This window comes from Oryctolagus cuniculus, chromosome 6 (assembly GCF_051225735.1).
Source record: "Oryctolagus cuniculus isolate XC-2025 breed Fujian yellow rabbit chromosome 6, ASM5122573v1, whole genome shotgun sequence".
Classification (NCBI taxonomy): Eukaryota; Metazoa; Chordata; class Mammalia; order Lagomorpha; family Leporidae; genus Oryctolagus; species Oryctolagus cuniculus.
The window spans coordinates 133,090,854-133,103,458 of NC_142872.1; the positions used below are offsets into that span (position 1 = coordinate 133,090,854).

At 37.9% G+C, this 12,605-nt stretch overlaps 1 protein-coding gene across 3 annotated transcripts in view; it reads right to left on the reverse strand.

The window, feature by feature from the left end:
* The window catches only part of ANGPT1 (angiopoietin 1), a 253,157-nt gene that overhangs the window by 13,008 nt on the left and 227,544 nt on the right, over positions 1-12,605 (reverse strand). For all 3 annotated transcript variants that reach the window (XM_008255828.5, XM_008255827.5, XM_089335584.1), the window contains exon 8: positions 1,271-1,401. In XM_008255828.5, the coding sequence (XP_008254050.1) occupies positions 1,271-1,401 (131 nt within the window). The remainder of the gene's footprint in view (positions 1-1,270; positions 1,402-12,605) is intronic.

Consider the following 12,605-nt stretch of genomic DNA (forward strand, 5'->3'; position numbering starts at 1 on the left):
CTGTGAATATAAGTGTGGAGATGATAGGCAATGGGCTGGGAATTGGTTTTAGCTGAAGTGGAGGGGCTGTGGATAGGGAGGAAGAGAAAAAGGTTTCTACATCCTTCCCTCCGTCATTTTGCATGCTCTGTTGATGGATAAAAAAAAAAAAGTCAACCTAATGATTAGTTTCATTCAAAATTCAAAGGTGATTTCCAGTGTTCAAGATGGCTATTCATTCATTCAGGCACCATATTTTCTACTGATTTTCCATGTGTCACATCTGCTGCATTATATGTTTTGTTGTTGTTGTTGTTTGACAGAGTGGACAGTGAGAGAGAGAGAGAAAGAGAAAGGTCTTCCTTTGCTGTTGGTTCACCCTCCAATGGCCGCCATGGCCAGCACGCTGTGGCCGGCGCACCGCGCTGATCCGATGGCAGGAGCCAGGTACTTATCCTGGTCTCCCATGGGGTGCAGGGCCCAAGGACTTGGGCCATCCTCCACTGCACTCCCTGGCCACAGCAGAGAGCTGGCCTGGAAGAGGGGCAACCGGGACAGAATCCGGCTCCCCGACCGGGACTAGAACCCAGTGTGCAGGTGCCGCAAGGCGGAGGATTAGCTTAGTGAGCCGCGGCGCCGGCTGCATTATATGTTAGGGATGAAATGATGAACATTGCCTGTCTTTCATTTTCCTTATTTATAAAGCAGAGATTATAGTTGCTCTAACTGCTTTTCTCATAGAGTTGATCTGGAGTCAAGTAACATAAAGATGTGCAATGACATTTCATAGTATGTAACAATTTTAGCAGCAATATCATATTTTGTGAGAGAATGAGAGAGAAAGAGCATCTAAGCAGATGAATGTGCAAGTAGCTTTATTTTTCTTATTACATTTTTAAAAATGATCAACAAACCCTACTTAATGATTGCAAAGCATTTTGTAACAAGCAATTGCAGTGTGTGCTGAATTCCCAAATTGTTGTTCATCCTGGTTTGGATATGATGATGATGATTTATAAGATAGAATAGCTGGCTTTTCAGGAGGCTAAAGAATGTATTCTGATCCAAGCTTAGCATAACCCATTATACATGCTTGAAGAACAGGCAGTTCTCTATGCTAGCAACGGCTTGCACAAGAGCAGAGGGGAAATTAGTGGGCAGGACAATGTGATCTCTGGGGACTTGCTCTTAAGTATTCCGACCAGTAGATCATACCCCTTCCTCAAAGATAAGAAACCTCAAGCCTCAAACCGATGAAACAAAACTTAGAGAACAGCCCCATAGGACTTACCTCCTGTAAGCATGAGGGCACATTTGCACATACAGTTGTCATTATCAGCATCTTTAGTGCTGAAATCAGCACCATGTAAGATCAGGCTGCTCTGTTTTCCTGCTGTCCCAGTGTGACCCTTTAAATATAACCTGAAGTTAAAAAAAAAATAATAAAAGATCAGCCACTCGACAGAATAACAGAACCCAGAAGACTGAGTTGTTGAATGTTTGCTGTTTTCATCATTTTCTATCTTCTTTGAACTTAGTTGTTCCAACAAACCACTCTGAACCAAAAGTCAAAAAAAAAGAAGAAAAGAATGGGGGTGGAGGTGGTGGAGAGAAAGGGTGGAGGGAGGGAGACACACACAGAGGGAAGCAGAAAGAAACACTAAATGACATACAGACAAATTTCTCTATGACATGTTCACCTGGTATTTTTTTTCACTGTACATGCTCAAACTCACGATTCTCTGATAATGCAAGTACCCCAAAAAGAACATGGGCTTATTTTATTATAATAAGTATTGATATCTAAACAAAAATGCCTTTAAAGCATCACTTTAGCATGTAACTCCATTAATATCTACTACTGATGAAGTGATAAACATTATTAACAGAAATACAAGTAATAAATCTTATTGATTGAGAACTTGCTCTGTGCCAGGCACTCTGCTAACTGACATTCAGGTGTTATTTTATTTCATCCTTATAATAAATCTGTGTTCTGGGCATTAATATTGTATACTGATTTTGTATATGAAGGCTGCAGCCAGTCTACATGGAGATGGGTTTCCCCCTGGGAAAAGTGAGAGGACACCCAGGCCACCAATGCAAGTCCTGGAAAAGGGTGTTTAGATGGATCCACCACCTTCCAGGACTGGTCTGAAATTTTAATTTGATCACTCTTTTTAGAGGTCCACAGACTCTTAGAGACATAAAAACTATGAGAGACTTTTTGTCAGGTCTCCATTGAAAGTCAAAGTAGGAATTGTGTGGGCCAAGTCTGATTGTCTCCTTAGAGAGAATTTCACAGAAAGCCAAATTATAAACAGAAAGCTGCTAGTGTGGTGAACACAGAATCAGAGTCAGGGGAATAAGATGAACAATTCCAAATGAAGTGGCTGCAGGGCTGCTCGTCTAAACTCTCTTTCCCCTACGGGGCTGGGTGAGTTCGGCCCAAAGGGCCCAGGCAAGAGCAATGCCAAGTCTATTGCTGATGTCCTCCCTTCTCCTTTCTTCAACACATCAGTGCCATTGTCCCTGTGGGAGCTGTAAGTTCACTATGAGGAACAGACCTACCAAGACACAGTGGCTTTAAACTGAGTGTTTTGTAGGTAATTCAGCACAATTACAGGGTGACTGTTATGTGCAGGATACATAGCTTGTTCTTTAATCCTTTCATCTGAGCATTGCAGACTAAGCCTCGTACTTACAATTGTTTCTTTATATGACCAAGGCAATATGAATGCGTATTTATAGGTTTGAAAAGTAAAGAAAAGCAAAACGAGAAAAGCAAAGATCCCAGAAGTGGGATTGCCAGATCACAGGGTAATTCTATTATAGTGTTTTGAGGCACCTTGACGCTAGTTTTCAAAATACGTGTACTAATTTACATTCCCATCAATAGTGGATAAGGACTCCCTAAAATCAGTATGTTAAAGATATCTGTATTTTCACATCGATTTCAGCACTCATCCCAATAGTCAAGATATGGAAGCCTCAGAAGGGCCCATCGAGAATGAATGGATAAAGAAAACATGGTAGACATGCACAATGGGATATTACACGATCACATACATAAATTCTTTCATTCACAATAGCGTGGCTGGAACTGGAGGACACTGTGCTAAGTGAAAGAAACCAGGCAAACAAAGACAAACTCTGTATAATCTCTCTCACACGTGCGATTTTAAGTCAATATCCTAGAAACAGAAAGTAGAAAGATGATTACCAAAGGTATGGAGGCAGTGATGGAGGAGGCAAGAATGAGAAAAGGAAGATGTTGATAAAAGGTTTCAAAGTCTCAGCCTGCAGGAGTATGTGTTAGTAACCTATGGCACTGCGTGCTGACTGCACTTAGTTAATAATGTGTCGTGGAGGCTGGTACTGTGGCGTGGTGGGTAAGGCTGCCAAATGTAGTGCCTGGGTGCCACTTCAAGTCCCGGCTGTTCCACTTACAATCCAGCTCTCTTCTATGGCCTAGGAAAGCAGCAAAAGATGGCCCAAGTACTTGGGCCTCTGCACCCACATGGGAGACCCAGAAGAAGCTCCTGGCTCCTGGCTTCAGATCAGCCCAGCTCTGGCCATTGTGGTCATTTGCTGAATGAACCAGAAGATGGAAAACCTTTCTCTCTGTCTCTCACTTTGACTGTCTGTAACTCTACCTCTCAATTAAATAAATAAAATCTTAAAAGTATTGTGTTCTTCAAAATGGCTGTGAAGAATAGATGTTTAATATCCTCATTGCAAAGAAATGACAAATTGTTGAGATATTTGGATATTTTAATTAGCTTGGCCTAATCTTTCCATAGTGTATACACAGATTAAAAACATCACATTATATCCCATAAATATAAACATTATTTGTCAACTTAAAAAAGAGAAAAATAAAAATAATAAAAAAATTTATAAAGATTAGTGTAAATAAGGAAGTAAAAATCAACTCATATCTCAAGTGTAATTACTTTTTTAAAGATTTATTTACTTATTTGAAAGTCAGAGTTACACAGAGAGAGAAGGAGAGGCAGAGAGAGAGGTCTTCTATCCATTGGTTCACTCCCCAGATGGCAGCAATGGCTGGAGCTGCACTGATCCGAAGCCAGGAGCCAGGAGTTTCCTCCAGGTCTCCCACACAGGTGCAGAGGCCCATGGACTTGGGCCATCTCTACTGCTCTCCCAGGCTATAGCAGAGAGCTGGATCAGAAGTAGAGCAGCCAGGATAAGAACCAGCAACCATATGGGATGCCAGCACTGCAGGCAGCAGCTTTACCCACTATGCCACAGTACCAGCCCCTGAAGTATAACTACTCTTAAAATTACAGACTTTTACTCAGTTTTGTGTTTTTTCCAGTCCAAATATAAAACATTATTTCTTTTAAGCATACATATAAGAGCTAAATACATTCACACATGCATTAAACTCTTGCCTACAGCTCTATATCCTCTCTCTTTAGATATAATAAGTAAGGAAAATTTGTGTTCTTTAAAATAATTTCTCTTGGGGCCAGCATTTTGGCATAGCAGGTAAAGCCACCACCTGCAATGCTCACAACCCATGTGGGCACTGGTTCAAGATCCAAATGTTCTATTTCCAAACCAACTCCTTGCTAATGGGCCTGAGATAGCAGCAGAAGATGGCCCAAGTCCTTGGGCCCTACACCCACACGGGAGACCCAGAAGGAGTTCCTGGCTCCTGGATCAATCTGGGCCCACGCTGGCTCTTGTGGCTATTAGGTAGTGAATCAGCAGACAGAAAATTTCTCACTGTGTGTTTCTCCTTCGCTCCCTCTCTCTCTCTCTGTAACTCTACCTTTCAAATGAATAAATATTTAAAAATAATTGTTAAAAAATTTCTTCTCATAAATACAAACTGAAATAGAATTATACTTTACATATTTCTTTACAAGTTATTTTCATACATAATTATATGATCATTTTCCTAAGCCAATGCATATTCTTTACCAACAGCATTTGGAAGCTATTTTATGAATATATCATCATTTTTCACAAGTCTAGGGGTTGCCTCACACATTTCTAAATGTATATTCAGATGTATGTTAGTATTAGGATAAAGTCCGGGAGCTGCCATTGTGGCGCAGCAGGTAAAGCCACTGCCTGCGACACCGGCACCCCTTATGGACACCAGTTTGATTTCTAGCTGCTCCATTTCTGATCCAGCTCCCTGCCAATGAACCTAGAAAAGCAGTGGAAGATGTCCCAAGTGCTTGGGCCCCTGCACCCACGTGGGAGACCTGGAAGAAGCTCCTGGCACTCGACTTCGGCCTGGACCAGCCCTGGCTGCTGCGGCCATTTGGGGAGGGAAGCAGTGGATGGAAGACTTCCTTCTGTCTCTCTTTATCTCTGTAACTCTGCCTTTCAAATACATAAAAATATATCTTAAAAGAAAAACAGAATAAAGTCTGCAATGATTTATCCTGACCTTCACTTGTATGTACATCACTGATGCTGTATGTTAGGCTCCGTGAATAAAGACACATTTCAAGGACCCGTTTAATAAAGACGTGGAAGTCAGACTTGCATTCATGGCAACCCTTCTCTGATTGATTACAAAGGTCTTACAACAACTGGTCTCAATGCTTCTTCTTCCCCTCAAGATCCATGTTCCATGTGGCTCGTTCAAAACATGCAACTCAATATCTCTCTACCTCGGCTAAAATCCCTCAGATATTCCCACAACCACTCAAAGAATAAGATCAAACTTTGTTATCGATGTCACAACGCCTTTGAAGTCTTGTCCTTGTCCACTATCTACTTTCTACCTCCTTCCCTCCCTTTTTTGTTCTTTGCCTCTCACACACGTAGTTCTCCAACCCTACCCGATAATTTGCCCCTCACCGCAAGGCCTCCTTTTATTTGCATACATTTCTTAGAAGATCCGCTCCAGTTTTAGTAACTGCTAACCTACTTCTCATTCTTTAATATTAATTCCAATTACAACCACAAAGAGCATCAAATCAACCCCCTCATGATATTTATTTGTTGTATTTTAATTATCTTTTTCCTTATCTGACTCCCATAATAAATTGTGAGGTCTTAGCCATCTTTGAATTTCCACAACTGGAACAAAAGAATTAATAGAACTTGAGATAGAAAAGGGCCTCAATCTTCACTAAGTATGTGATTGATGAGCAGGTTCAGTATTAATCTCAAGCTAAAATATTAGTAACCCTAATGACCAAAATATCCATGGCTCATGTTTACAGAGGTTTAGTTTTTTGTTTTTTTTGTTTTTTTTTTTTTTATCTCATTTAGATAAGAACACAAGAAAATCAGCCAGGTACCTACTTTCTTTCCTATCCAACTAAAATAAAATGTGTGAGTATGAGTGTGTGTGTGTGTGTACACACATGCTCTCTCACATCCTTCTTGCTCTGCTTTACTCCTGATTTTGTTCTCATTATCTCAGGCATCCTAGGATATGAAAATATGTTTGATGACTTATGCAAAGAGAATAAGTTGAGAATGGGTATGACTTAGGTTTTAATAGTCCTTACATTTTCCTGAGTGATTTTTTTTGTATCCGGTGCATAGCCACGTCATAACAGAAAATGACAACTGACTGAACACCAAAAAGGAAACCTCCTGAAGTGAAACGGACTCTATGGGAAACGGTGACTTGATACAGCATAGCCCTGACTGTTAATGAACAACTTAATACATTATCCCTCTTAGTAAAAAAAAAAAAAAAAAAAAAAAAAAAAAAAAAAAAAAAAGAAAGAAAGAAAATGAAAACATCCTAAGGTAAAGTGTTCAACTGAAGTTGTTTTGAAAAATAAGAAAAGTCTAATAAGATGAGGGAGTATTTCCTTAAGGTCCTGCATGGATTAGAAATCATGACAACTAGAAGCAGAAGTGAATAGTCCCATGATGAGCTGCGCCAGCATCAAGATTTGTTGACTAGAATGATTTAATGTAGAGGAGATGAATATGTTGCGGAACAGTGGGCTTTTCGCTGTAGAAGACTGAATGGAGCATGTAGTGTATATAAAGTAGTATTCATCTCCCACGTCTACATCCCTGGTGTGCCACAGAGGAGCTGCTTATGCTGCATTATGGCAGAGATACTCCCTTGGACAGTCATTCTGTCGCACAAGGAGAGAAGATGAAATTTCACAAAATTCATTTCTTTTCAAGAGTATTTTGAGAAATTTACTAATGAGGACAATGATGTTTTGTTGGATCCCCGAGGATTCTGGGAGAAGTTGTGCTGTGTAGTGAGGGATAGGTTCTGTGCCTAGGCAAGAGGCTCTTTTTTCTTAGCAGCTATCTAGTAGCACAGGATCACATGTACTGACCCAAAGCCTGGAACAATAGCTGGCTATTTGCTACAGGTAAACTAAGGGCTGGCCACTCACTAATGTCAAGTGTTCCTGTAATTAGATAAAAAAAAGTTATTTGAATTGTGGCTCAAATAGAACAGTGAAATAGTTCTTTTTACCAATGCTTCTGGCTAATTTTGAAAGTTTTCATGTACAATGAATTATTCATGGATTTCTCTATGCAGCTACTAGTTGCTCCAAAAGGACCCTCACTTAATAAAAGAAAAGTCAATATACAGAAGAGCCAAAGTTGGCTTTGTATATAACTGTGGCGAAAGAGAACTTGAAGTGTAACTCATCAGAAAATAGTTCCCACCAAATAACAGCAGGGGAAGGCTGGACATTCATTTCTTGTATTCAGCAGGTGAAAATGGGACTGGCAGGAAGCACAATGTGTTAGGAGATTAAAAGAAAAATCTTTCTCCAGAGTAAATTGTTTGGCTTAGCGATAGAAATAAGAAAACTGAAAAACAAAACAAAAAAACTCCAGAGAATGTAATTATACATCCCTGAACAGGCAGCCAGAGGGTAGAATCATGGCGTTTACCCTCTACAAAATATTTTTTACTAATAATTATTTGAGATGAGGGGGGAAAGGAGTTAATACAGTGCAATTCCATAACACACACACATACACACACACACACACTTACTTATGAGTACTTTTGAGCTAATGACTACAAAGAAGGTCAGTATTTTAACATTTTCCAATTCAAATTTTATGGGAAATTGAAACAGAGGAATATATATTGAAATCAGTCATGAGTCTCAGGTCATCCTTTAAGAAAAATATAGCTACTCCTTTCTTTTCATTTTTATAAATTTCAACAACTAGAAAACCTACATTATCATATTTCCTAATGAATACAGGACAATAATGACTTCAACTATGGAAGAACAGGCTTCAAAATATCCCCAGGTAATATACAAGGGATACTGTAACTTCTTTCTCATTCTTTAAAAGAGATGCTGAACTCAGGAATCCAGTTTCTCTGTAATTTTGTCTACATAGGAGACAGCCACTGTCTTCACGGTCTTACTTCTCCCTGTATTCAGGAGGTTAAGAATCTCTTTCAATATCCAAGGCAGTGGGAGTTGTATGTATGACAAATTGAAGTTTAGCCTCTACTCTTTTCAACAGTAGACAGACTCTGAGATAGCTGAACTTTAAAGTCTTAGGTACACACCACTGACTAGATTTTATTTCAGTATGAGCTCCCTCCCTACCACCATCTGGAACTAGTTTGTCTTTCTCACAAATACTTGAAGAAAATACAAAATGACCCCTATGGTTCTCTTTCAGAGCCTGGCAGCAATGACTCAATCTGACAGAGTTTCCCCCACAAGACTATGACTCCTGGCTGCTGCCCCGCAGCTGTCTCTGATTTAACCATCTACCCCCACCCACCTCTGCCCCACTGAATGGGCTGAGCACCGTCAGCAAAGAGGGACCTGCCTGTTAGCCCTGAGTTTACATGATACAGCTGGCATCTTTGGCTGAAAATAAGCATAGTCTCTCTTGTCAATCTATTCACACAGAAAACAATGTTTGTCTTACTGTAGGCTTCTTGAAGGAAAAGCAAATGAGAAAAGAGATGTGAAGAGAGGTTTACGAATGATTAATATTGTAGGGGAATGGGTAATTTCAGCAGATTCTTAACTGCTCCAAAAGTTTGATGGAGGACATAAAATTTGGAGACTGTAGATGGCATGGATGTTTGGAGAGGTATGAGGATATTTTTTATTCAAGGGCTATGAAATTCATACTACAGCTAAGTTTTGAGGTCACTTAAAATGAAGAAAGAACAAGAAAGAAAAGAGATCCTGTTAGTCATTGGAATGTGTTGGGAGCATCAAGTGGAAAGGCAGACAAAGCACTTATTTGCAAGTATTAAGCATCTGAGAGAGTGTATTTTCATTTCTTTTATCCATTAGGATTTGAGGCTATTTTTTATTTTCACAAAATAAATAAATATATATACATATATATATATATATATATATAATATAACAAGGAAATCTCAGTTAAAGTGAAAACTCCTAAGACTGGATGTCTTGAGATAAAGTCAAGAACATAAGTTCATCTTTGCCTAAAAGGGGACTTGAAGTCCTTTAGTAGATTTTGTGATACACTAAAGTTATCTATAACCAAATTATATCCTCTAATTTTTTTTCAAGATAACATCTCGAGGTGATTTTTTTCTCTTTCATCCAAGAATGCCCAAGAACATTATTTACTTATAAATAAGGAAATCTTTATTGAACCCATCTCTTTCTATCTTCACAAATCTAAAGCTAACCATTCTTTATGGCCAGCCCAAATGTTATATAGGGAACCTTCTCTCTCTCCTTTAAACAGATTAAATTGCTTCTCCTGGGGCACATCACATTTTGCCTAATTTGTATTATTATTTATATACGTGCCTTATCTTCCTCACTAGACAGTAAACTCTTAATGAGAAATATTCATCTTAGTCATCTTTCTGAAATCCATACTTCACATATATAAGGAGCATTCAATAAATATTTATTGAATCAAATATGAGCTAAGAGTTCAAATTGTTTAGAATTCTAATTTAGTCAACTTAAGGTTTATATGTAGCAACATTTTAACTTGTATAATGCAATTACATTTTACAATTCAAGTTCCATGAACTTTTTTTTCTGATTTGTAATTTGTCCAATGTTAATGACCTAATTGTCTGTTCAGATTATATTGGGACACAGCTACAATGAGTATGGAATTAGTCTGAGACTGCCAATAGTCAGAGATTTAAAGAAATAGCTCATGGAATAACCAATTAGAAATAAATAAGAGTTCAAGTGAGAAATGAGACCATCAAGTTTTATGCAGGAACCTATTTCTGTATAAGCATTTGTTCTGTTAGATTCCTTCTGGAGCCTAGACCTTTAATTTTTTACCCTTTCAAAGGCTTTGTGTTCACTGTCAGATGGTAAAAGGTTTGTTTTCCAATTTGGAATATTAGGACTATGATCTCTGTTTGGGACTTTGCTAAGTTTGTGTCATTATGGGCAAGATTTTTTCATATCTTAGAGATTTAGTCTATCACTCAATTGTCCACAAGTGAACAGAATTACTTGTAAACGTCTATCAATGAATATGTGAAAAATGACAGGAAAATACATGAAGCAAAGTCAGTGCACCTATGTAAAAGTGAATATGTGTCCAGGACACAGTTATATGACAATGATCACAGTTATATATTTTCAGATATAAATCTATTAGTAGAAAGAAAAATTCAAAAGAAGTTTTGAAAGAAAGGAGAGTACGAATAGGAAAAAGATTAAATAATTGATAATGCACAGTTTTACTAATCAAGAGTTAAAAATATGATAGACACAAATAAATGTAAAATGTAAAGATCAAGCAGAAAATAAATGGTTTGCTGCAAAATAAGTACAAATGAAAGAAACAACTGGCAATAAAGTCATTCTTCCAAATTCTTGACTTTTCCCTTCTCCTCCATGTCCACCAAATAAATAACAATTTGCTGCTGAAGAATAAGATTGTTTCATGCTCACTTGTACCTTGAAAGTCAGCAGAACATAACAGAATTTGGAGCAAAATGGTTTGGTTTGCAACCAGCTCTTACCCTGTATGATCTTCAGTTGCATTCTCTATAAAAGGCCTCTAGTAATAGCAGTGTTGTGAAATTAAATAAAGCGATACATATTTAGCCCTTAAAAGACTGTTGCATACAAAGTTCTTGAAAACAAGTAAAAAAAATCAAATGAAGATATCAAATTTCCTTAACCAGGAATGATAAAATAACCAGTAGATCAGTAAACAGAAGGCATGTGAATCACTAAATCTAAATTAAACAAGTACAAGGGTTCGTCAAGAATTTCATGGAAAACATGTACTATAGGAAAAGTGAGCATGAATTTTATTTTCTTCACCCAAACAAACATCCTTTAATTCCATTTTCCTACAAATTCTAACGTCTCCTCGTTTGACCTTGATAGACATCTGTAAGTGTAGTGAAAATGATGAAATAATGAGATAGAGACACAGGTAATCAACACACAAATGTAGGCAACAAGCTGGGAAATTAAAGATGAAAACACCTAATGTTCTTAAGCCCATAAAACCCCATACTCTTTGAAACATTTTTATTTATAAAGGAAAAAGAATAAAAAGTCCAAAAATAAAACAAAAAACCAGAGTTACTTTGTTGTCTGACTGACAACCAAGTTAAAGGTCCACATTATTTTGAATCCAGTAGCCTGAGTAACAGTCCTTTAATTCAAATGTTCATCCCTTAATAAATTAAAATCCATCTTTTGAGTATCCTAACATTTCTTGTCAGCATGCTTTATTGGCTGAATCCAGCAAGTGTATATCGATCTGTTTGCTTCTTTTATTACTCATAATTGATCCTGGGAAAGAAGCCCCAAAAGGCTCACTCATGCCAATGTACCCTTTAACTCTGATGTCTGAAAACCTTCTTTATCATATTGAGTCTACCTTAATTGGTGCCATTTGTTTCAGAGGGAATTGGATCACCAGGGATTGTCTAAAGTTTGTATTTACTAATATAACCATTATGTTAAGATTTGCTGCATTATCTTAGTTGCTTCTTAAGCCTCGAATGCCTGAGGTAGATATGCTACCTATGTGTCTTTAATATGAGTCGTGGAAGGTGTGCAATTGTTAAAAAATGAGTTACTGATGGTCCTGAGAATCTGTGATTAAAAGAGAGAAATTCCCAAGGGCAGGTGTTTGGCTTAGCTGTTAAAGATGCCAGTGGGTGCCTCAGTCCCAGTCCTGGCTTCACTTGGATCCAGTCTCCTGCTAATGTGCAAATTGGAGGGCAGTGACTGAGGCCCATCCTTATGGAGACCTGGATTGAGATCTTGGCTTTAGGTTTCAGCTGTTCGGGTCCTTGTGGGCATTGCAGAAGTGAACCAGAAGATGGAAGCTCTCTCTCAAATAAATAAATAATATCCTTTTAGAAAAACGCTGTTTCCAGAGTTACAAAAAAATCTAAATCATGAAAAGCTTCAGAAAACAGGTTTCATATGGCCCGATTTCATTATGATTCTTTTAGATATGAGTTTTCATTATAAATGCAAAAGTATACACTGATTTTTAATCCACTTAAATTTTGATTATATACGTTTTAATGTTCTTCCTTCATGTATAAATATCAATACAATATAGAATTTTGATAAAATGTGTTAGTCAACCATGCAAGTCTTCTCAAGCTCTTGATGCTAAGAACACTGTTAGCAATGACTTCTGTTTCAAAACTCCAGGAAAATACAGTTCTC